The 26,094-nt window shown below is 43.4% G+C and overlaps 1 protein-coding gene across 1 annotated transcript in view; it reads left to right on the top strand.

The window, feature by feature from the left end:
- The window catches only part of LOC133548266 (ephrin type-B receptor 2-like), a 345,771-nt gene that overhangs the window by 132,156 nt on the left and 187,521 nt on the right, over positions 1–26,094 (top strand). Inside the window, exon 2 of the mRNA XM_061893583.1 lies at positions 24,885–24,964. Coding sequence (XP_061749567.1) covers positions 24,885–24,964 — 80 coding nt within the window. The remainder of the gene's footprint in view (positions 1–24,884; positions 24,965–26,094) is intronic.

Genomic DNA, 26,094 nt, shown 5'->3' with positions numbered 1-26,094 from the left:
CCTGGAAATTTGGGAAACACTGACATTTTTGAAAATATTGATACTAGCAATATTACAATACTAGTGTGACGTTCTTATTTTGTCACTATTCAGTGTTTTATCAATCATAGGAAAATGTAAAAATCTATTCCGTTTTTTAAGGCAATCTCCCGTAACGTTTTTTTTAGCATTCAATCAGACATTATTGTGAGGTTTTGTATTAGTGTTCCTAAAAATAGAAATACCGGCCCCCAGAAACTTTTGTTTCTCTAAATTTGGCCCCCGAGTCCAAATAATTGACCAGGCCTGCTGTACAGAATCAATTTAGAACAATTTGGGACAACAACTTTGGATGAGTGGTCAGAGTTGAGTTGATTTAAAAAGGACTTGCTGTGGTGATCTAAATATGATATGGCGTACCTTGTTCTGTTTTCAACCCTGGTTTACTTTTGAACTTGACAATTGTCAGAGCGACGCCATCTCTGGGAATGTTATTTGCTTGGGGCTGCAGGAAGATAAGCTATCAGGACTTATTTAAGCTTGCTAACACAGCTTCATCGTGCCGCTGATAACCAACTTCCTGAATGACGCCTCCAAGCCCAGCTTATCTTGACACGGCAGAAAGGGAGTCATCCATTACCGCTAATGTCAGGTACTCCAGCGCTGACCCGTCACCATAGCGACAGGCGGTAACCATGCTTCGCTGACATTGAGCCAATTAAAACCTGCTTCTTTGCATTCTCCTGGACTTCAACCATCTTGCTCCTGGGTTTTTGGAACAAGATGAAATCAATTGTTGGAAAGTAGTTGTCGATCGATTGAAATATTTAGTCACCATTAATCACATTTTGTTCACAGTTAACTCACAATTAATCGGGATTAATCGCAGATATCATTTTTTAACAATTTGTAGCAGATAATTGAATACCATAACTGTAGAATAAGTTATAATTAAAGCTGCAAGCAGCGTTGGTCGGGTCCGCCGTTGGCCGCCGCCGCCGTTTCCCGAGTCCCGATCTTAGTCAAACCAACATAGTGGTTTTTATTCCATGTCTATACGACATTTCTAACAGAAGTTACATGCAGTTTCGTCTGTTTTTTTTCCTAGGGGGCGCTTAGCGCAATTTAGATTTTTGGGGTTTGGTTTTTTATTAGATGGCAGTTTTTGCCAGTCCTGATGTGTGTGCAGAATTTGGTGAGTTTTGAAGCATGTTAAGGGGGTGAAATTACAGATCGGCAATTCTGGATGTTGTTGATAAATGGCTTTTGCTTGGCATAGTAGGGCTTTAACTTGCACTCAGAAGCATTTTAAGTAGGTCAAATTACAGTTTAAAGAGGCAAAAAAGACATTTTTTAGGAAACGTTGCGCAGGGGTTTTTTGAAGGCGCGTAAAATCCAAACCGGAGAACTTATCAAAAATTTGTTCGACCACTTTTTTTAAAAGGGTTCAATCCCTCTCCTGTGCGAGTTTGAAGCCGAAACGACAAACGCACTGGGAGGAGTTTCGATTTGAAAAAGGTGACGGGTTTTCACAAAACTTTTATTTTGAAGGGGCAATTTTTAACTTCCTGTTGATTTTTGCCGAAGGATGTCAGTTATCGAAATGTAGGTCTAAGTGAGACCTTGATAGAAGCTTTTTGTTTCATGTCTTTCCGGCATTCCTACCGGAAGTTACAAAACGGTTTATTTAAACATGAGGCTTTTTTGAACAGCTAAACACAGAACGGACATAAACACGCTTTTAATGACAATTGAAAAAAGACATAAAAACACCCTCAGTCTTGCCAGAGTTTGTGTTTTTTCAGAAGATGATTCCGCTGTAGGAGCACTCGTATTGAGAAGAGAGGAGCTGCACCGTATCTCAATACCAGTTTCACACATTAATAACGCAAAGTGTGAATTGTTACCATCCTGGTTTGATTGTCAAAGAAGTAATCGAGGATATTTCTACCTGAGTAAATGCATCTGATGTTCTTTACTTTACATGTTAGATAGATAGATAGAGAGATAGATAGATAGATAGATAGATAGATAGATAGATAGATAGATAGTACTTTATTGATTCCTTCAGGAAAATTAAAATTCCAGCAGCAGTGTACAGAGTTGAGATCAATTTAAATAAAAGTAAAAAGTAAATAATGGGGGTTTAAATGGAAACAAAATAGAGAAATATTACAATAAGAATAAAAACTAAAAAGCAACAATGGGAATAACAATATAACAGTAAAATAAGAATATAACAAGACAAAGTAGGCAGTAGTGAGCATGTTATGAAAACGTATTGCACTGTTAATGTTTTGCATCCCCTGTCATCCTAATACCCCCCATCCCCCGCCCCAGAGAGGAGTTGTACAGTCTAATGGCGTGTGGGACAAAGGAGTTTTTGAGTCTATTAGTCCTGCACTTGGGATGAAGCAGTCTAGAACTGAACAGGCTCCTCTGGCTACTGATAACACTATGCAGAGGGTGACTGGCATCATCCAGGATGCTCACTAGTTTGTCAACAGTCTTCTTCTCTGCCACCCTCACCAGTGAGTCCAGTTTCATTCCCATTGTAGAACCGGCCCGCCTGATCAGTTTCTCAAGTCTGGAGCTGTCCTTCTTAGACGTACTGCCCCCCCAGCACACTACCATGTAGAACAGAACACTGGCAACCACAGACTGGTAGTACATCCACAGGAGTTTTCTACAAATGTTGAAGGAGTGCAGTCTCCTGAGGAAGTACAGCCCTGCTCTGTCCTTTCTTGTACTGGTGGTCCGTGTTAACAGTCCAGTCCAGCTTATTGTCCACCCAAACCCCGAGGTACTTGAATGAGTCCACGGTCTGTACCTCAACTCCCTCGATCACAATAGGTTGTGACCGTGGACTCGACCTCCCAAAGTCAATGACCAGCTCCTTGGTCTTTGATGGATTGAGCTGGAAGAGGTTCGTGTGGCACCAGACAACAAAGTCCCTCACCAGATTCCGAAACTCCTCCTCTCTGCCTGATGCACCCGACGATGGCTGTGTCATCCGCGTACTTCTGGATGTGACACAGCTCTGAGTTGTAGCAGAAGTCGCAGACTTTTTTTGGGCTTTGGGAATCACTAATAAGCCGGAGTCCTTTGAACGCAGATTTCTTGCCGGGACATATGGTACAATACAATCGGCAAGATAAGATGGAGCTAGACCGTGTAGTATTTTATACGTAAGTAGTAAAACCTTAAAGTCACATCTTAAGTGCACAGGAAGCCAGTGCAGGTGAGCCAGTACAGGCGTAATGTGATCAAACTTTCTTGTTCTTGTCAAAAGTCTAGCAGCCGCATTTTGTACCAACTGTAATCTTTTAATGCTAGACATGGGGAGACCCGAAAATAATACGTTACAGTAGTCGAGGCGAGACGTAACAAACGCATGGATAATGATCCCAGCGTCCTTAGTGGACAGAATGGAGCGAATTTTAGCGCTCATAGTCATCATTGTCACCGACGTCCCACTGGGTCATTATTGTCACCAATGTCCCACTGGGTGTGAGTTTTCCTTGCCCTTATGTGGGCCTACCGAGGATGTCGTGGTGGTTTGTGCAGCCCTTTGAGACACTAGTGATTTAGGGCTATATAAGTAAACATTGATTGATTGATTGAAGTCAGCGGTGTACAGGGTGAAGAGAAGAGGGGCTAGCACCGTTCCCTGCGGTGCTCCGGTGCTGCTGATCACAGTGTCAGACGTGATGTCCTTCAGTCTGACAGACTGTGGCCTGTCGGTGAGGTAGTTACAAGTTGTACAAGTCAATAATATTACTATTGCTGCAAGACAATGTCTTAAACTTTTGTAATGATAGAAATAAGAAAAAAAGTCATATTCAGCCTGGTAAACATTGCATAATTGAGGATTGAACCAGAACATGTTGTAAAAGAATATTTCAGCCTGCCACAAAAACAAAAAACAAACAAAAAAAACTATATTCCTCGAGTGATGGTCCAGCATTTATTTAGGGAGACATATCACAGATTAAAATACAACACATATTTGACATTTTTACTTTGTTAGGCTCCAGCATCCACCACGACCCCGAACGGACCAAGTGGTAGAGAATGGATGGATGGATGGATACTGTGGTTAGACCGAATGTAAAGTGTAGCGCTTTTATTTTGAAGCTGGACGTGTTTGACAACAGACCTGCTGGCATTCAAAGCCTGCGTACAGTCTGTGACGGACTTGCTGCCGTCCTGGTGTGGGTTGCGGGGACACTTGACACACGACACATCAAAACAGGTTTGACTTGGATTTATTCTCTCAGTAAATCTGTCGTCCTCTGGCTCTTTGGTCGCGTCACTTTTCAGTGTGCGTTTACTGCCTGTTTCGGCGTCTGGTGCTTGCGTCCGTTGCGGGGGTGCGTCATCTCGCTCTCGGTGTCCTTTGTCGCGCTCTTGGTCTGCTGGCCGTGGTTTCCTCCTCCGTGCTGCCACACCGGTCGCTCCTCCCTCGCCCTTTTTATATTCTAGCAACAGATGGAGAGATTGTGAGCCGGTTTTTGGTGTACGCACCTGGCGCCGATTGCCGCTGTCGTGTCGTTCCGCGTGCATCACGCCTCTCCTTACCGCGGCATGCCCCGCCTCCTGGCCTCCATGTTGGTCCGGGCTGCTGCTGCTCTCAGTCCGCTGTCGGCCCGTCGGCTGCGTCTCTCTCCACACAGTCTTTCATATTTTTTGCTAACACAGTTCCAGTAACATTCTACATGTTATGTAATAAATGCACTTGAACTGTAACCTAAACATGGAAGTGAGGCTCCACCCACCTCTCTAGATGGCATTTGCTCCAGTGAAGACTGCTCACGGTTAAACAATACTCTTCTATTTGTCGGGTATTGGATCTGATATTTCCACATCCCACCCTTTTCCTTGTCCATTTCTGCTTGCTATTTTCCCGCTTTTGGCTCAACAGTAACCAGTGAATGTGGCCACAGAGTCAAAAAGGAGGCGTGGACAGGAATATGGGGTTATCTTCCACAGCGCTATTGGAAAGCAATCTTTCTCTGTACATATGCGACAAGTTCACTTGCTGATCAGATGCTAACCTGCAGGCTAACACACCCAGTGATCACCTGGGATGACGTCGGGTGAGGTGGTGGCAATGAGCTGAAGACCAACATGACTTGGCATTCCTCAATGGAACCACACAACATCTCGCTGTTTTTTACAATGTTGCACACATTTGTGGCTGTCTGATCTCCATTTCCCGGCTCCTGGTCCAGTATTATGGCGAGTTATCTTCATGGTTTTATTAGTTATTCTAATGTATCACACATTCTATTATCATTGCCTGCTGTAAATGGTCTCATTATAGCTGCAACGTTTACTCAACCAAATGGCAACAAGGGGGAGGGCTTTCATTTGAAGCGGCTAACGCTTGGAGAGAGGCTGTTTGCTCCAAAACCTGAAATACAACTCAATAAGACGTAGAGATGCAGGATGAGAAAATGGAAGATGGTAGTTGTTGTGAACAAAAACATCACACTGATCACATGCATGTGTGATGTATCATGTTGTATGCATGCATGTGTGATGTATAATGTTGTATGCATGCATGTGTGATGTATCATGTTGTATGCATGCATGTGTGATGCATCATGTTGTAAGCATGCATGTCTAATGCATCATGTTGTATGCATGCATGTGTGATGTATCATGTTGTGTGCATGCATGTGTGATGTATCATGTTGTATGCAAGCATGTGTGATGTATCATGTTGTACGCATGCATGTGTGATGCATCATGTTGTATGCATGCATGTGTGATGCATCATGTTGTATGCATGCATGTCTAATGCAGCATGTTGTATGCATGCATGTGTGATGTATCATGTTGTGTGCATGCATGTGTGATGTATCATGTTGTATGCATGCATGTGTGATGTATCATGTTGTACGCATGCATGTGTGATGCATCATGTTGTATGCATGCATGTGTGATGCATCATGTTGTATGCATGCATGTGTGATGTATCATGTTGTATGCATGCATGTGTGATGTATTATGTTGTATGCATTCACGTGTGATGTATCATGTTGTATGCACGCACGTGTGATGTATCATGTTGTATGCATGCATGTGTGATGTATCATGTTGTATGCATGCATGTGTGATGTATCATGTTGTATGCATGCATGTGTGATGTATCATGTTGTATGCATGCAAGTGCCAAATGAACTCAAACGACTTCCAAAGTTGGCGAATAAATAGATATGATCAAAATAGTATCAATCTAGCGGAGATTCCCCGGTCATGAACACATGTGTCTACTAGCATGTGAGAGATGCATGAATTATAATCTAGATTTTACTTTTTAGCAAGTTGGAGACCAAACAGAAGCAGCCGCTACATTTTAATGTGTCAACAATAGCAGCGTAAGCTAGCATTAGCTCACTGCTAGCAATGTGCCGCTATAATAGTCCATCTGCGTTAGCGCTTATAGTAACAAAATCACTCATTGTGGTTAAGTGTCAGGTCAGGACATGTAAATGGAGTATTGTTAACATGTTTTTAGAGAGTATAATGAGAGGAGCCTCCATCTGTTGACTCAATTGTTGGATATATATTTACCACTTGGAACGCATAAAAAGCCAAGCATATGTGTTCTTGTCTTACATAAGGATTGTGAATGACAAACAGCAATTCTCTTTACAATGTTAGCGTATTTCCAGTACGACTGCTCTAATAATATGGTAAGAGTGCAAAGGCATTACTACGTGACGTAAAGTTTATGGAAATTAGTATTAGTATTCGGAACAGAATATTCACAATGGCCGACTGAATTTGTGGCATTTTGTGACATTTTAGAGGGTATTTTCACATACTTGGTTTATTGTAAATACAATTGGATATGTTTAATGGCTACAATGGAACACAACTAAGCGTGTAAAGTCAACTTGTTTTTCCACTCCACCGCTACTAAACTGCTAGCACCAAAGCCTTTGTTTTGACGAGTGTAAAAAGAAGACACATTAACACCTATGAAATATGAATAGGTCAGCCTGTAAAAGTGTTTTATCAAAGAATGAGTCAATTAACAAGCATCATTCAACGTGGCCGATAAAACTTCCTTGCTGTGTTGTTGTGGCTCGGAAAATTGATTGATCCAGCTTCAATTAAAAGGATTCTTCACTTAATGACTTGAATTGTTCTGCCGCAGAGAGAGTTGACTGTCCAGGAACTGTGCAACGTGGTCACCACTTTGCCGTCTTGCACTTCCTCCCAACCATTAGCCCGCACTTCGAGCTCCACTCCACGCACATGTGGGGTCAGCAGGGGGCCCTAAAGGTGCCTTAATGGCCGTCAAGTCAGCAGCTTATCATCCGGACAAGAGAGGATTGAAGTCGGCCTATTTGGCTTATTTTCCCAAGCCGACGCTAGGTGCTGACGGTCCCTTGCTCCCTGTCTCTGCTTCATTGACCTGCAGGGAGGGGTCCGGAGCCCGTAACTCTTCCACAGAGCTCTGCTTTCTCCCTCTTTTTTTGGAAACTCCAAAACAGTGAGGTATACCCGTACTAATGAATTAAAAAGGGGAACTATATTTCTTCTGAAGACAACTGGTGCTTGTTTTTTTCACGTGACATTGCTGGTAGACGGAGCAGAGATGCATTCTAGGCAACAGAGGAACCGTGTGGGGATAGAAGAGGAAGAATGGCTTAAAAAGTCATTAAAAAGATGAAGCTATAAACACTGAAACACCGCTCAGCAGGATGTCCTTAGCTCTTGGTAGCTGTTAGCTCGCTAGCGGCTAACGTCCCCCATAGGTACTACTTAGTACCCCCATCTGAGGACCACAGAAAGGTTGTTTTTAACGAGCCACTGCAAAAATGCCAGTCACAAATGTCTTGTGTTTTTAGGAACGTGCTGCTAAAAGTTGAGTCCTTCCCAGTTCTTGAAGTGTTGACCACTCCTGCTCTCGAATGTGTGGTATCATCCAAAACTAATGTCAAGTATCAAAGAAGAAAAGAAGTGATTATTACATTTGAACATACGTGTAGATAGAACATTTTAAAACATAAATATTAACAGTAAATGAACAAGTAGATTAATAATCCATTTTTACAGTTTGTCCCTCATAATGTGTATAAAATAATAGGTGTATAAAGTACACAACATGTTACTGCAGACTAATTAGGAGTCTTTGTTTGTTTACTTCCTACTAAAAGACAAGTTGTCTAGTATGTTCAACATTTTATTGAAGGACTGAACATATGTTTCATCTACCATAAGATTTTGTGTCACAATAAAGTTAATAATGCAATTTTTGTGGTCCCCTTTATTTAGAAATCAATCAATCAATCAATCAATGTTTATTTATATAGCCCCAAATCACAAATGTCTCAAAGGACTGCACAAATCATTACGACTACAACATCCTCGGAAGAACCCACAAAAGGGCAAGGAAAACTCACACCCAGTGGGCAGGGAGAATTCACATTCAGTGGGACGCCAGTGACAATGCTGACTTTGAGAAACCTTGGAGAGGACCTCAGATGTGGGCAACCCCCCCCCCCTCTAGGGGACCGAAAGCAATGGATGTCGAGCGGGTCTAACATGATACTGTGAAAGTTCAATCCATAGTGGCTCCAAGACAGCAGTGAGAGTCCCGTCCACAGGAAACCATCTCAAGCGGATCAGCAGCGTAGAGATGTCCCCAACCGATACAGGCGAGCGGTCCATTTTGGGTCGCGAAAATGCGGTCCATCCTGGGTCTCGACTCTGGACAGTCAGTACTTCATCCATGGTCATCGGACCGGACCCCCTCCACAAGGGAGGGGGGGACATAGGAGAAAGAAAAGAAGCGGCAGATCAACTGGTCTAAAAAGGAGGTCTATTTAAAGGCTAGAGTATACAGATGAGTTTTAAGATGAGACTTAAATGCTTCTACTGAGGTAGCATCTCGAACTGTTACCGGGAGGGCATTCCAGAGTACTGGAGCCCGAACGGAAAACGAAAAAGTATCAAAGTACATGCGGTAAAAATTTGAGTGTGAAGTAAGGATACCATCGTGAAAAGCACATTTAATTAAAAAAAAAAAAACGTTATGGTCTTACCTTTACTTAGAAATGAAGTCTATGCGCAGCTCCTTCTAAACAAAAGCATCGATGACTTGTTTATAGAAGTCTTCCTTATCTTTCTTCAGCACAGATGTGGTCCTCTCCAAGGTTCTCATGGTCCTCATTGTCACCGACGTCCCACTGGGTGTGAGTTTTCCTTGCCCTTACGTGGGCCTACCGAGGATGTCGTTGTGGTTTGTGCAGCCCTTTGAGACACTAGTCATTTAGGGCTATATAAGTAAACATTGATTGATTGATTGATTTTGGTACCGGTACCAGTACACAAATATTGGAATCAGGACAACACTAGCAGACACATTAAAAGGATTACACGAAGACGGACGTGGATCAGATTTGAGGGATTTGTGCTGCGTTTCCACACGGTTGCTGGAATTGTGTTGGATGCAGACGTGCTGTGGCGCCAGCGTGTACAAACTAAGATGGAGGACGACAGTGAAATACTGAAACAGATGATGTCTCTTGTCTTCTTCCTCCCTCTGGGCTTCTTGATGCAAGTGTGACCTTGAAAGGATCACGGTGCTAGAAGTCAAACATAAGAAGATTCAGATCGCAACTCAGACGGGTTTCTCCTTTCCTTTGTCTCGCAAGCGGGAAGCGTCTCGTTCCGTCTTGTAAATATTTTCAGTGTGAGAGGAGACATTGACAAAACAATGTTCAGATTGTGTCCGACATGTGCAGGGAGTCATCCTCGGCTGTTGTGGAAACTTAGCCAGTACACAAATATTTCAGGGACCAAATAAGAACAAGAACAAGAAACAAGAAACAAGAAAGTTTGATCACATTACGCCTGCACTGGCTTCCTGTGCACTTAAGATGTGACTTTAAGGTTTTACTACTTACGTATAAAATACTACACGGTCTAGCTCCAGCCTATCTTGCCGATTGTATTGTACCGTATGTCCCGGCAAGAAATCTGCGTTCAAAAGACTCCGGCTTATTAGTGATTCCTAGAGCTCAAAAAAAGTCTGCGGGCTATAGAGCGTTTTCCGTTCGGGCTCCAGTACTCTGGAATGCCCTCCCGGTAACAGTTCGAGATGCCACCTCAGTAGAAGCATTTAAGTCTCACCTTAAAAGTCATTTGTATACTCTAGCCTTTAAATAGACTCCCTTTTTAGACCAGTTGATCTGCTGTTTCTTTTCTTTTTCTTCTATGTCCCACTCTCCCCTGTGGAGGGGGTCCGGTCCGATCCGGTGGCCATGTACTGCTTGCCTGTGTATCGGCTGGGGACATCTCTGCGCTGCTGATCCGCCTCCGCTTGGGATGGTTTCCTGCTGGCTCCGCTGTGAACGGGACTCTCGCTGCTGTGTTGGATCCGCTTTGGACTGGACTCTCGCGACTGTGTTGGATCCATTGTGGATTGAATTTTCACAGTATCATGTTAGACCCGCTCGACATCCATTGCTTTCCTCCTTTCTAAGGTTCTCATAGTCATTATTGTCACCGACGTCCCACTGGGTGTGAGTTTTCCTTGCCCTTATGTGGGCCTACCGAGGATGTCGTGGTGGTTTGTGCAGCCCTTTGAGACACTAGTGATTTAGGGCTATATAAGTAAACATTGATTGATTGATTGAAATATACCTGTGAAACCAAGTCCCTAGACCGTAGATCCTTGCCTTTAGGACACGGGATGACCAGCTTGGACAGTTCCAGCCTATCACCAAATGACAAGGACTGCATGTTTCCGTGGCAGGAATGGACAGCAGCTGTTAAATTATCTCTGAAGAGGAGAAGGAGCTCTTTAACTCTTTAAGTGGAGGTTGAAGGAGTCATAAACCTGGACTGTGTTTGTCCCACTTTTATGCTTTGACTTGGCACACACGCTCTGTTGCTCGGAGCTCTACACCTCTACACAGTGGGTACCAAGTACCAGACAGTGGGTACCAAGTACCAGACAGTGGGTACCAGGTATCAAATAGTGGTTGGACCCTGCTATCAGCAAGACAAGGACAGGACCATTACATAAAAAGAGGAGCCATACCAAGACATTAAAAAGTGCTGACTCTCTGCTCTCCACATGTGTATATATATATATATATATATATATATATATATATATATATATATATACATATATATATATATATATATACATATATATATACACATTTTCAGTGTATATATATATATACACGTGCATATATATATATATATATATATATATATATATATATATATATATATATACATATATACATACATACATATATATATATATGTAGGTGTGGGAAAAATCACAAGACTACTTCGTCTCTACAGAACTGTTTCATGAGGGGTTCCCTCAATCATCAGGAGATTTTAATGGAAGCATTCACATACGATGGTTTATATAGGGCACAGAGTGGGTGGGCACAGGCAGGCGTAGGGTGTGGTGAACGGCTCATGTGTTACCTAGGAGGTGTTTCCGTCTGTGGCGGCATGTTGAAATGATTTCACTGCGCTTGTTGAGGGATGATAGATCTGGATGATATATAATAAACAGTTTCTCTTTCAAGCATAGGTTGCATCTTTTATGACCACTGTTGTAAGGTGTGATGGATGCAAGAATTTACCATTGCGCTCTACCACGGTATCGAGCACTATTCTCTGGATAATCCAATCAAGACATATATATATATATATATATATATCCATATGTACATGTATCACGTAATACGTCATAAATGTCGCCCTATCAAGACCTTTCTGATTAGGTTTTCATGTCCTGCCTTTAGTCCCTAAGACAAAAATACCAGTGTGAAATGTATTTATTTTCTTATTACTTATATGTGATCCTGACCACACTACAGGACCAGAAGTGCGATAGAAAGCTCACTTGGTTTTGTCCTAGCGGGCCTCACCAAGACTGCAGAGTGCCAGAATAGTTGCTGATGTTTTTCAGCTGAATTCTCAGTGACCTGTTTGTCCCCAGTTATTCCAGACTTCGTCAACACTCATTAAGTAAGCTCCTGCCCCTTTAATTAACAGGCATTGTGTTCAGTTTGGATGAGATAATGAGTCCCGTTTTCCTTGGTTTCCACACGATGTTCAGCTGGAGTCAGATGCCGTGTCTAATCTGACTAAGGAAGAGGAGATGGCAGCTGCAGAGGAAATGAAAAAAGGAGAGAAAGGTAGAGAAGGAAAGGAGCAGCCAGGGACTGCACAAGAGATAAGCAAGGTGTCATGCTTCCAGGAGCAGTGGACTATTTGAACTAATGGCTTGCAGGCGAGGCCTGGCACTTTGCCACTGATTATTTCCATCAAGACAATTAGTGTCGGCGTCATTTGGATGTAAAGTGCGGCGTTCCCAAGACGCTCCATCATCACACCGCATGAATACATTAATGCCATTCAAAGACTTTCTTAATCATGCTTGTGTCAAATCTACTTTGAATAGTTTCCCACTAAGCACACTGATGTGTTGACCAGGTCTCAAGTGAGTCGGGAAATGTCCGCCAGGTCTCTTCTGCCGAGCCAGCCATTGCCCAGATGACTCACAGAAACGCTCCCTTTTTGCCAAATGTGTCTTTCATGAAATACGTGGCGCTCAGGAGCAACTGATGTTGATCAGGAAGTCACCGTCGCTGATGCGTGGAGGCAAACCTTTCGCTGATGGATAGCCTAGCGTTTGCTCAGTTGAGACATTAACTCGCAGCGTTCCTGGAACAAGTAAAGCAATGGGGTTAAGTGTTGTCAAACTGGTTAGAGAGCCACTAGTAACAGTGAGTAATAAATGCATATTATCACACAATCGTCATTACATATTGTTACAGTATGTACTCTTTAGACTGGTAGAGGGGTCTATCTGTAGGTGATTGTTTTTACAAAAATGTTACCGTGTTGCTGATGGCTTCATCTGACCGGGATCTTCAGCTCTCGCTGGATCGGTTCGCAGCCGAGTGTGAAGCGACCGGAATGAGAATCAGCACCTCCAAGTCCGAGTCCATGGTTCTCGCCCGGAAAAGGGTGGAGTGCCATCTCCGGGTTGGGGAGGAGACCCTGCCCCAAGTGGAGGAGTTCAAGTACCTAGGAGTCTTGTTCACGAGTGAGGGAAGAGTGGATCGTGAGATCGACAGGCGGATCGGTGCGGCGTCTTCAGTAATGCGGACGTTGTACCGATCCGTTGTGGTGAAGAAGGAGCTGAGCCGGAAGGCAAAGCTCTCAATTTACCGGTCGATCTACGTTCCCATCCTCACCTATGGTCATGAGCTTTGGGTCATGACCGAAAGGATAAGATCACGGGTACAAGCGGCCGAAATGAGTTTCCTCCGCCGTGTGGCGGGGCTCTCCCTTAGAGATAGGGTGAGAAGCTCTGCCATCCGGGAGGAACTCAAAGTAAAGCCGCTGCTCCTTCACATCGAGAGGAGCCAGATGAGGTGGTTCGGGCATCTGGTCAGGATGCCACCCGAACGCCTCCCTAGGGAGGTGTTTAGGGCACGTCCAACCGGTAGGAGGCCACGGGGAAGACCCAGGACACGTTGGGAAGACTATGTCTCCCGGCTGGCCTGGGAACGCCTCGGGATCCCCCGGGAAGAGCTAGACGAAGTGGCTGGGGAGAGGGAAGTCTGGGTTTCCCTGCTTAGGCTGTTGCCCCCGCGACCCGACCTCGGATAAGCGGAAGATGATGGATGGATGATGGATGGGTTACCGTGTTTTTGAGCAGCTAGTTTTTTTTATCTATGGTTGTTTATCCGGTGTATCACTATGAATTGAAAAACGGTACCAATGTTTTTTTTTACAATAACATTCAAGCAACAACCAGTTTTTAACAACACAAATATGTATTGTTGTTGTTGGTTTTGTGCTGTATTACTTTAAATGGAAAAAAAGTACCATGGCTTTTTTTAATGGTAAAATTCTGGCAACTGAGCTGCCAGTTGTTTGTTCCCCGTAAAATCTAATGTCATTTTTTTCAATGTGCAATTTAATGGATAACTGGCCTTGAAATCCTAAGTCAATCAGTTATTAATTTTGATGTGTAATGTACAATAATGTATTTGATAGATGATTAGGAAACACTTGATATGGCGGGCCAGATCTGAGATGTGAGAGTTTGACACCTGTGGTCTGGGGTTAAGGATTAAGGCATGGGTTGTTGTCTGTTTTACACGGTTTTACTTCTTTGGGTTAGGTTTCAGGGTTTATTTCTTTGTAGTCTGTTTATTTTTCCTATGAGGTTGATTGATTGCTTGATTGCTTGATTGATTGATTGATTGATTGATTGATTGATTGATTCCACCCAAGCACTACATTGTCCATCCTATTGCAAATGGTACCCCAAGAGAAAGGTCTTGAAATGGTTGATTTGGAACACTTTGCATCCTTTGACCATGGAATCAGTGAAAACTGTTTACCGAATGGGAACATTCTGTTTTTCTTCATGGAAACTTAGCCAATACTCTAGCCTTTAAATAGACTCCATTTTTAGACCAGTTGATCTGCTGTTTCTTTTCTTTTTCTTCTATGTCCCACTCTCCCCTGTGGAGGGGGTCCGGTCCGATCCGATGGCCATGTACTGCTCGCCTGTGTATCGGCTGGGGACATCTCTGCGCTGCTGATCCGCCTCCGCTTGGGATGGTTTCCTGCTGGCTCCGCTGTGAACGGGACTCTCGCGACTGTGTTGGATCCATTATGGACTGGACTCTCGCGACTGTGTTGGATCCATTATGGATTGATCTTTCACAGTATCATGTTCTCATATGTTCTCATAGTCATCAGTATCATCAGTATCACAGTATCATGTTCTCATAGTCATTATTGTCACCGACGTCCCACTGGGTCATTATTGTCACCGACGTCCCACTGGGTGTGAGTTTTCCTTGCCCTTATGTGGGCCAAACCGTAGTGGTTTGTGCAGCCCTTTGAGACACTAGTGATTTAGGGCTATATAAGTAAACATTGATTGATTGATTGATTGATTAAGACAATAATCCGTAAGACCACGGAGGACCTGACCATACAGTTTTGGTCTTTGGCCTAACTGACAATTTAAGTTGGACTGACTGATGACACCGCTCGCCCATGTAGGGATTACTCTTGTACATCCTGCTCGAGGCCCCGGGGAGCGTCATTCTCTATCATTCTGTCAACACTTAGCATTCCGGAGACAGCTCCACTTTCCGCGGCTTCACTTGCTTGCGCGCCATACCGTATTTCACGTCGTGCAGTCCACTTTGTGCCAAAACCAACTAGCCAGCTTCCTCCCCTGTCTTTACCCCGCCCCGGAAAGCCTGCCGCAATGTGGCCCCCGATGATGTGGTGCGGAACTCTTGAGGTCTACTTCATTGCTCCCCAAACTACCTACATCATCATCTTGACTGCAAACATGCCTTTTCAGGACACAAAAATAAGCTGGTCCTCCATAAATCTTCCAGACACAGCATGTCTCGCCAAAGATTCCATGTGGTGCCGTGGACACCCAGAGCTGCATGTCAGATTATCTTTGATTCTTGGAAGAGAACACAACAAGATCAAGCTACGGGCCACTGCCATGTGGCCAACAATATCCTTGTGATAAACACTGATAGCAAATGTTGGATTAAGCAACGTTCTTTATGGTTTCGAAAAGACCATTTTTAATGGTAGGCTTTCCTTGAACTTTATCCACTAATACTCACACTTCTATTGCCGGAAGTAGACTTGGGTGTAGGGACTGATCTAATTTGAATTTGCAATTCCGGCAGGAAGTGTGTGTGAGTGCCGTCGAACCGCTGATACGCGGAAGTGGAACTGAAATGCTTTAATGTCCAGGGTGAGTGGAGTGTGTGGTCGTTGGAACGGTTCAAATCCAGTAAGAAATGCGGGATATGGAGAGTTTTGTTAATTGCCCGTCCATTTTCAACGGGGGAAAATTTCAGGAAAACAGGGAATTTGGGGGAAAGGTTAAACATGTTTTGCGTTGGATAAATTGTAGAGTATTGAGTGGGGATGATTGAAAGGAATCCGGTTTAAAGATGCGCAAAATTTTGACAATTTGCGGCATTGTCGAACTACAAATACATTTGAAAGGGAATTTCCTGGAAAGTTGGGAGTTTGAATCTTTGAAGAGATTAATACTAGTGCAATTGTCCTGGTTGATAGGAATGGGTTGATGTTGGAATTTTTAGAATCAGTTGACAAATGTTGACGTAGTAACAGTTTGAATGGAGAATGGCTATTTCAGAAAGTGTAGAATTTCGGGAAAAATGGCACTTTGTTCAAAAAGAAATAGGAGCATATGTTCTCCCAACGAAGAGGAATGTTTTGAAGGTGGAATGGTCAAAAATGAATGAAAAATGTGGACTGTAAAAACTTTCCAGGAAGTGAAAACAGGGCTTTGGAGAACGGGAATTGCTGGAATTTTTTTGAATGTGATGTTTGATTGTCAATCAATCAGTCAATCAATGTTTATTTATACAGCCCCAAATCACAAATGTTTCAAAGGACTGCACAAATCATTACGACTACAACATCCTCGGAAGAACCCACAAAAGGGCAAGGAAAACTCACACCCAGTGGGCAGGGAGAATTCACATCCAGTGGGACGCCAGTGACAATGCTGACTATGAGAAACCTTGGAGAGGACCTCAGATGTGGGCAACCCCCCCCCCTCTAGGGGACCGAAAGCAATGGATGTCGAGCGGGTCTAACATGATACTGTGAAAGTTCAATCCATAGCGGCTCCAAGACAGCAGTGAGAGTCCCGTCCACAGGAAACCATCTCAAGCGGATCAGCAGCGTAGAGATGTCCCCAACCGATACAGGCGAGCGGTCCATCCTGGGTCCCGACGAGCGGTCCATCCTGGGTCTCGACTCTGGACAGTCAGTACTTCATCCATGGTCATCGGACCGGACCCCCTCCACAAGGGAGGGGGGGACATAGGAGAAAGAAAAGAAGCGGCAGATCAACTGGTCTAAAAAGGAGGTCTATTTAAAGGCTAGAGTATACAGATGAGTTTTAAGATGAGACTTAAATGCTTCTACTGAGGTAGCATCTCGAACTGTTACCGGGAGGGCATTCCAGAGTACTGGAGCCCGAACGGAAAACGCTCTATAGCCCGCAGACTTTTTTTGGGCTTTGGGAATCACTAATAAGCCGGAGTCTTTTGAACGCAGATTTCTTGCCGGGACATACGGTACAATACAATCGGCAAGATAGGCTGGAGCTAGACCGTGTAGTATTTTATACGTAAGTAGTAAAACCTTAAAGTCACATCTTAAGTGCACAGGAAGCCAGTGCAGGTGAGCCAGTACAGGCGTAATATGATCAAACTTTCTTGTTCTTGTCAAAAGTCTAGCAGCCGCATTTTGTACCAACTGTAATCTTTTAATGCTAGACATGGGGAGACCCGAAAATAATACGTTACAGTAATCGAGACGAGACGTAACAAACGCATGGATAATGATCTTGTCCAAGGTGATGGGAGTGTGTGGATTGTGGAACGGTTTGAATCGGGTGCGAAATGTGGGATATGGAGAGTTTTGTATACTGCCCATCCATTTTGAATGGGGGAACATTCTAGAAAAAGACGAAATTTGGGGGAAAGGGTAAACATGTTTTGCGTTCATTAAATTGGAAGAGTAGTGAGGGGAGGCGGGGTTTAAAGGAATGGGGTTTAAAAAAGGGCAACATTTTCATAAAACTATGAATAAGTCCATACATTTGACGGACTTCTAGCCAAATACTTAGCCCCTTAAACTGCCCCTTCAAGTCAGTGGTGGGCCGACTCTCCAGTTCTCAGCACAATGAAGGTTACTTTGTTAGCTTACCCTTGATTTCTGTCGTTAGTGGAATGTGTGTTTTGCCTTGTTTGCAGACACTAAGTGCTGCACTCTGACTTGTCAGCTGTGGTTGGGTTGAAACCAACTCTGGTGCAACGGCTCTGATAATGTGCTTTGTTTGCTCACCTGAGAGCACCGCCCGTATCGCCAAGACCGGCGGACACCCAGGAGGTTGAAGACGTCCCTCGTGTTTTCTCCTCTCTTTTTTTACTTCAGACTCCAACGCGATCTCAATCCGTTGGATCTGAGTATGCAACTTTTCTCTATACCCCTCTTTTCAAATGCTTGTTTTCAGCACACGACCCGAAACCCGCACCCTGACCCCACCCTAGGTTGGTAGAAAAAGAGTGAAGTTGTCTGTCCTCCTGCCCGTCACTTCAGTGGAGAGCTCTCTCTCAGATCAACACTAAACTGCCTCCTTAGTGTTGCAAGAAGCACTCAGCGTGGTGGGCTTAGTGTCCCGGCCCTCATTGCATATTCATGGCCTCCTTCAGCTTAGAAAAGGAGGAAAAAATGAAAGACATATAAATGACATTCTCGCTTGAATTATTTACACCCGCATTGTTAACACTCATGAATATACCCTTTCGTATTTGCAGGAGGTAAAACTTGCGTTTGCAGGCGGCAAGCTTTCGGGAGCCGGCTCAGAGATCACCTTTCCATGAGCCCCCCGCGGTTGTGTCGGACTTGTATGCATCACTTCGCTGCCGCACAAAAACTGTAGAGACGCTCAAACATGGCGAGCGGCGGTTTGTCCCTGGAGCGGGTAGCACGGCAGCGGGGTAGAGTTACCTCCCCAACAGCGGCTTGGATAAAAAGCCATTGTGCTACGTCGCCACCACCACTGAAATCATTTTCAATAAACATGGAGGAGAACAACAGAGACCGTAAGAAGTATTTGAAACAATGATGAATGAAACAATAGAGTGCAGCGTTTTTGTGCCAATATTTAGTGTCACTCATTCTTATCCCATAGGGCGCAGGAGATTATAAGGCGCATTACAAGGCTCATTTGTATACTCTAGCCTTTAAATAGACTCCCTTTTTAGACCAGTTGATCTGCCGTTTCTTTTCTTTTTCTTCTATGTCCCACTCTCCCTTGTGGAGGGGGTCCGGTCCGATCCGGTGGCCATGTACTGCTTGCCTGTGTATCGGCTGGGGACATCTCTGCGATGCTGATCCGCCTCCGCTTGGGATGGTTTCCTGCTGGCTCCGCTGTGAACGGGACTCTCGCTGCTGTGTTGGATCCGCTTTGGACTGGACTCTCGTGACTCTGTGTTGGATCCATTGTGGATTCAACTTTCACAGTATCATGTTAGACCCGCTCGACATCCATTGCTTTCCTCCTCTCTAAGGTTCTCATAGTCATCATTGTCACCGATGTCCCACTGGGTGTGAGTTTTCCTTGCCCTTATGTGGGCCTACCGAGGATGTCGTGGTGGTTTGTGCAGCCCTTTGAGACACTAGTGATTTAGGGCTATATAAGTAAACATTGATTGATTGATTGATTGATCTTAGGATATTTTTCCTTGTGGTCTACATAACATGTAATGGTGGCATAGGTGAGGTTTTACAGACCATCTTCAAGGGTACTAGGGTACTTCTGAGCATGGAATTCACCAGAACTGCACACAAAGCTACTGGAGTCATCTTCCCCTCCTCCATGCTGACATCACCGGTGGATGTTAAGACACCTTCCTTCCTTCCTCCCTTCCTTCCTTCCTTCCTTCCTTCCTTCCTTCCTTCCTTCCTTCCTTCCTTCCTTCCTTCCTTCCTTCCTTCCTCCCTCCCTCCTGCCTAAGGATGCCCCCCAGCTGTGGAGTTGGGTTGGACTCCATCACCTTCACCTTCCTCAGCCCGAGACTTTGTGTGTTTGGGCTCCTTATCAAGTTGGAAAGGTGCCAGCAGAGTGTGGCGAGGGATCACACTCTGCTTTTCAACCTCCCGATACTTGACACTCCTTTTTCTCTCCGCTTCCCGTTGCTGGCAGCAACGTTCCCTCCAAGGTGGGCATCTTCGCAATCGCCCACTGCTCATGAGTCCTCCAGCAAACCTAAAAATAAAATCCAATCTAAAACCAAATAAACACATCATTTGTTCTGCAGGATCTTGCAATGCATCTGTGAGTGACACCAACAACAACTCCAACACCACACCAAGTGTACGCGCCAGGTCGTTACACAAGGACTCCTCAGGTCGTTACACAGGGACTCCTCAGGTCGTTCCACTAGGACTCCTCAGGTCATTACACTAGGACTCCTCAGGTCGTTACACAAGGACTCCTCAGGTCATTACACAAGGACTCCTCAGGTCATTACACAAGGACTCCTCAGGTCGTTACACTAGGACTCCTCAGGTCATTACACAAGGACTCCTCAGGTCGTTACACTAGGACTCCTCAGGTCATTACACTAGGACTCCTCAGGTCATTACACAAGGACTCCTCAGGTCATTACACTAGGACTCCTCAGGTCGTTACACAAGGACTCCTCAGGTCGTTACACTAGGACTCCTCAGGTCGTTACACAAGGACTCCTCAGGTCATTACACTAGGACTCCTCAGGTCATTACACAAGGACTCCTCAGGTCATTACACTAGGACTCCTCAGGTCGTTACACAAGGACTCCTCAGGTCGTTACACAAGGACTCCTCAGGTCGTTACACAAGGACTCCTCAGGTCGTTACATTAGGACTCTTCAGGTTGTTACACTAGGAGTCCCCAGGTCGTTATACTAGGACTCCTCAGGTCGTTACATTAGGACTCTTCAGGTCGTTACACTAGGACTCCTCAGGTCGTTACATTAGGACTCTTCAGGTCGATACACTAGGAGTCCTCAGGTCGTTACACAAGGACTCCTCAGGTCGTTACACAAGGACTCCTCAGGTCGTTACACAAGGACTCTTTAGATCGTTACACTAGGAGTCCTCAGGTCGTTACACTAGGAGTCCTCAGATCGTTACACAAGGACTCCTCAGGTCGTTACACAAGGACTCTTTAGATTGTTACACTAGGAGTCCTCAGGTCGTTACACAAGGACTCCTCAGGTCGTTACACAAGGACTCTTTAGATCGTTACACTAGGATTGCTCAGGTCGTTACATTAGGACTCTTCAGGTTGTTACACTAGGAGTCCTCAGGTCGTTACACAAGGACTCCTCAGGTCATTACACAAGGACTCCTCAGGTCGTTACACTAGCCCCCCTCAGGTCGTTACTCTAGGACTCCTCCGGTCATTACACCAGGACTCCTCAGTCACATGTGTGCTCATCCGTTAATTAAAAATGTTTATGTACGGATAATAATCATGAAATGTTTTTACTAAATTAAAGAACTGCTAATAAAAATATATATTTACAGACAGAAAGTTGCAGGAATGTACTCTTTATCCCATGCTTACATCTCATTGTGTAAGATGTGAATATTTTTAGAGGAACTAAATGTGATGTCTGAAAGGGGCACAGATTAATTCCAAACTAGGACCACCACCCAGGCAAACAATACTAGTACTGTATTTTCCAGGCTACAAGGCGCACCTAAAATATATACTTTTTGGTGGCAGCCTCTGCTGGCACCTTTCCAACTTGATAAGGAGCCCAAACACACAAAGTCTTGTGCTGACAAAGGTGAAGGTGATGGAGTCCAACCCAACTCCCCACCTGGGGGGCATCCTTAGGCAGAAGGAAGGAAGGAAGGAAGAAAGGAAGAACACCATAATCAAGTTTGCCAATGACACAACGGTGGTGGGTCCCATTACAGGGGGGGGGGGATGAGTCTGCATACAGAGATGAGGTCCTGAAACTATCAGCATGGTGTTCAGTGAATAATCTTGAACTGAACACCACAAAAACCAAGGAACTCATCTTTGACTTCAGGAAAAACACTGCAGACCCTGCCCCCCTCTGCATCAACGGCGAGGAGGTGGAGAGAGTCAGCTCCTTCAAGTTCCTCAGCACCCTCATATCTGCTGACCTGTCCTGGACCCAAAATACAACTGCGGTCATCCAGAAGGCCCAGCGGAGACTTCACTTCCTGAGGGTGCTGAGGAAGAACAGACTGGAGAGGCAGCTGACGGTGACCTTCTACCGCTCGGCTGTCGAGAGCCTGCTGACGTACTGCATAACAGTGTGGTACGCCAGCTGCACTGAAGCAGACAAACAGGCGATTCAGAGGGTCATAAAGTCTGCACAAAAAATCATCGGCTGTCCCCTGTCCTCCCTGAAGGATTTACACGAGAAAGCAAAAACCATCACCAAAGACAGCACACAACCTGGCTTCCACCTGTTCCACCTGCTACCATGGGTCAGGCGCTACAGGTGCATCAGAGGCAGCACAAACAGGCTCAGAGACAGCTTTTTTCCCAGAACTGTCACAATTTTGATCTCTAACTTATAATAATAATAATTCATCCCTGTTCAATATCCTGCCCTAATACCCCACTGTGCAATACTACCCTTGGAGTGCAATACGTCCAACACTGATTGTTATTTATTACTTCGCTACTCTTGTCTTGTTCTCTATATTGTACAGTATTTTGTATTTCTATAGTGTTTTCTATATTGTACAGGATTGCTTGTTATTTTTATTGGATAGTAGTCTGTTTATTTCAATTGTTAGTTTTTTTCCTTTATTACCTCTTGTGGTTTTTTTTTACCCCATATTTGTTCCCACAACCGCACCTTAAATTGAGTCTTTAATCTCGTTATATGCAAATATAATGACAAAAGTCTATTCTATTCTATTCTATTCTATTCTATTCTATTATATTCTATTCTATTCAATTATAACCCTGTGCGCCTAATGTACGGAATAATTCAGGTTTTGCTTACCGACCTCAAAGCATTTGTATTTGGTACATGGTGTAATGATAAGTGTGACCAGTAAATGGCAGTCACACATGAGAGATATGTGCGGACTGCAGGTTGACACCTGTTCAATAAATGACGCTAGCAAGTACCCGTAAGCAATATAGAACTTTACACAAGGCACAGTCAAACATAAGAGATAAGTGTAGACTGCACTCTGATGGCAATGTGACTCAAGTAAACAACACCAACATGTTATATATTCCATTGAAAATATAGAGCATTACACACGGCGCTCAAAAATCTATCAAAATGTTTTTTAGTAGGACTTTGGTAAGCTATGAAGCCACACCGCTTGATGTGCTTCAACATAAGAATATTATTACTATGCTGTGTGTATAAAGTAAGACATATTATCTGGTGTTTTGTTTCACAATATTATGCAAAAGCAACTTTTCTTACCTTCTGGTACCTGCTGATCTGTATTTGGGATCTGCATAAATCCTGAAAAATTCCACACATCCGCCTTTGTAGTCTATGTGGACACCGTAGTGGAAAATCTTCTTCTTTTTCTTTATGTTCTTGTTATGTGACATTCATCCTCCACTGTTACCATTTCTAATATAAAGTAGTGTCCCGTTCTTACTTACAGTATGTCTGTCAATAAACTAGCCATGGAAGCACTAAAACACACCGGTGTAGTGACTTTACATTATTCACCCAAGGAACTTTAGTTATCAAAGAGTTCCGGTCGGACGGTTGTTCACGGGACACATTTGCTGTGTTGTTGTTTGCGGATGAAGAGATGCTGCTCTGTTATTGATTGAAGTAAAGTGTCAACGTCATTAAAACAGTTAAAACTCTTTCACTCACTCACTCACTCACTCACTCACTCACTCACTCACTCACTCACTCACTCACTCACAAATCTTAAAAAAATATTATACATAGAAGTGCAAAGATCCACTTTGATTTATTTATTTAAAAAAAACGTGATATTTACTTTGTATATAAAAAAAGCAAAATATACTTATAAGCCACAACATAAGCACACACTCACTCACTCACTCACTCACTCACTCACTCACTCACTCACTCACTCACTCACTCACTCACTCACTCAGTCATACAGTCAAACAAAACCACAACAGTATTATTAATAATATCACTCAAGTGGTACAATTTAATGTATTTATTTAAACAAAACAAAAACATATTTATTCACATATAAAATAAGAGCAAAAAGGCTTACGAATCTACAAAATAAGACACTCACTCACTCACTCACTAACCTAAACAATCATGTGTTGTCTATAAAATAAAAGCATGTTTTGTCTACAAAATAAGAGCATGTCTTTTCTATAAAATAAGAGCATTTTTTGTCTACAAAATAAGAGCATGTGTTGTGTATAAAATAAGAGCATGTGTTTAGTATAAAATAAGAGCATGTTTTGTCTACAAAATAAGAGCATGGGTTGTGTATAAAATAAGAGCATGTGTTGTGTATAAAATAAGAGCATGTGTTTGGTATAAAATAAGAGCATGTTTTGTCTACAAAATAAGAGCATGAGTTGTGTATAAAATAAGAGCATGTGTTTTCTATAAAATAAGAGCATGTGTTGTGTATAAGATAAGAGCATGTTTTGTCTACAAAATAAGAGCATGGGTTGTGTATAAAATAAGAGCATGTGTTTAGTATAAAATAAGAGCATGTTTTGTCTACAAAATAAGAGCATGAGTTGTGTATAAAATAAGAGCATGTGTTTTCTATAAAATAAGAGCATGTGTTGTGTATAAGATAAGAGCATGTGTTGTGTATAAAATAAGAGCATGTGTTGTGTATAAAATAAGAGCATGTGTTGTGTATAAAATAAGACCATGTGTTGTGTATAAAATAAGAGCATGTGTTGTGTATAAAATAAGAGCATGTGTTGTGTATAAAATAAGAGCATGTGTTGTGTATAAGATAAGAGCATGTGTTGTGTATAAAATAAGAGCATGTGTTGTGTATAAAATAAGAGCATGTGTTGTGTATAAGATAAGAGCATGTGTTGTGTATAAAATAAGAGCATGTGTTGTGTATAAAATAAGAGCAGTGATATTTGAGCAAGTGAGAGTGAAGCCAAGGAAAGAGTGTCAGTCCAACAAGGGCCATGAAGTATCAATGAAGTAGTTGCTGGCGTTTGTGAAGAAGAATGTGTGTTGTCTGCCAATGAAGAAGAGCTGACTTGCAGAGATAGCAATGTGGCGTCTCCTGACCTGCGTCTTGTCCACAGAGACGCTGATGGACTCCACCACAGCCACCGCCGAGCTGGGCTGGACCGTCTATCCCGTCTCAGGATCCAGCGACAACAGCGTGAGTCTTCTTCTCACCTGCACCACACCCGCTTTTTTTGCTTTTCACCTGCACCACACCCGCTTTTTTTGCTTTTCACCCGCACTACACCCTTTTGTCTTGCTTTTCACCTGCACCACACCCTTTTTTCTGTTAGGGCATCTCACCCTGGGGTCAAAACAAACAGAATCATTTACAAAATAAACACAATACAAGTCACAAGTTCTAACTCAACAAAAGTCGCTAAAGGTTTGAATAGTAAACTGTGCAGTAACACTTGATATTGTTTTAATTTGAAAGTTCTTCAAATGTACAAGGGTTAAGACAAAAAAAAAATATATATAGAGAGAGAGAGAGAGAGAGAGAGAGAGAGAGAGAGAGAGAGAGAGAGAGAGAGAGAGACATATACACACATATACATATATATATATATATATATATATATATAAATATATCCATACACACTACGGGTGTCAAAAATGGTATATAAATATAAATATATGCTGAATATATAAATATGTATATAAGCATACATATATAAACATGTATATATGTATGTATGTATGTATATATATATATATATATATCAATCAATCAATCAATGTTTACTTATATAGCCCTAAATCACTAGTGTCTCAAAGGGCTGCACAAACCACCACGACATCCTCGGTAGGCCCACATAAGGGCAAGGAAAACTCACACCCAGTGGGACATCGGTGACAATAATGATCCAGTGGGACGTCTGTGACAATAATGATTATGAGAACCTTAGAGAGGAGGAAAGCAATGGATGTCGAGCGGGTCTAACATGATACTGTGAAAGTTCAATCCACAATGGATCCAACATAGTCGCGAGAGTCCAGTCCAAAGCGGGTCCAACTCAGCAGCGAGAGTCCCGTTCACAGCGGAGCCAGCAGGAAACCATCCCAAGCGGAGGCGGATCAGCAGCGCAGAGATGTCCCCAGCCGATACACAGGCAAGCAGTACATGGCCACCGGATCGGACCGGACCCCCTCCACAGGGGAGAGTGGGACATAGAAGAAAAAGAAAAGAAACAGCAGATCAACTGGTCTAAAAAGGGAGTCTATTTAAAGGCTACAGTATACAAATGAGTTTTAGGTGAGACTTAAATGCTTCTACTGAGGTGGCAT

This window comes from Nerophis ophidion, linkage group LG02, assembly GCF_033978795.1.
Source record: "Nerophis ophidion isolate RoL-2023_Sa linkage group LG02, RoL_Noph_v1.0, whole genome shotgun sequence".
NCBI lineage: Eukaryota > Metazoa > Chordata > Actinopteri > Syngnathiformes > Syngnathidae > Nerophis > Nerophis ophidion.
The sequence above is the reverse complement of the archived record's forward strand: the minus strand, read 5'-3'. Positions and strand labels throughout refer to the sequence as shown.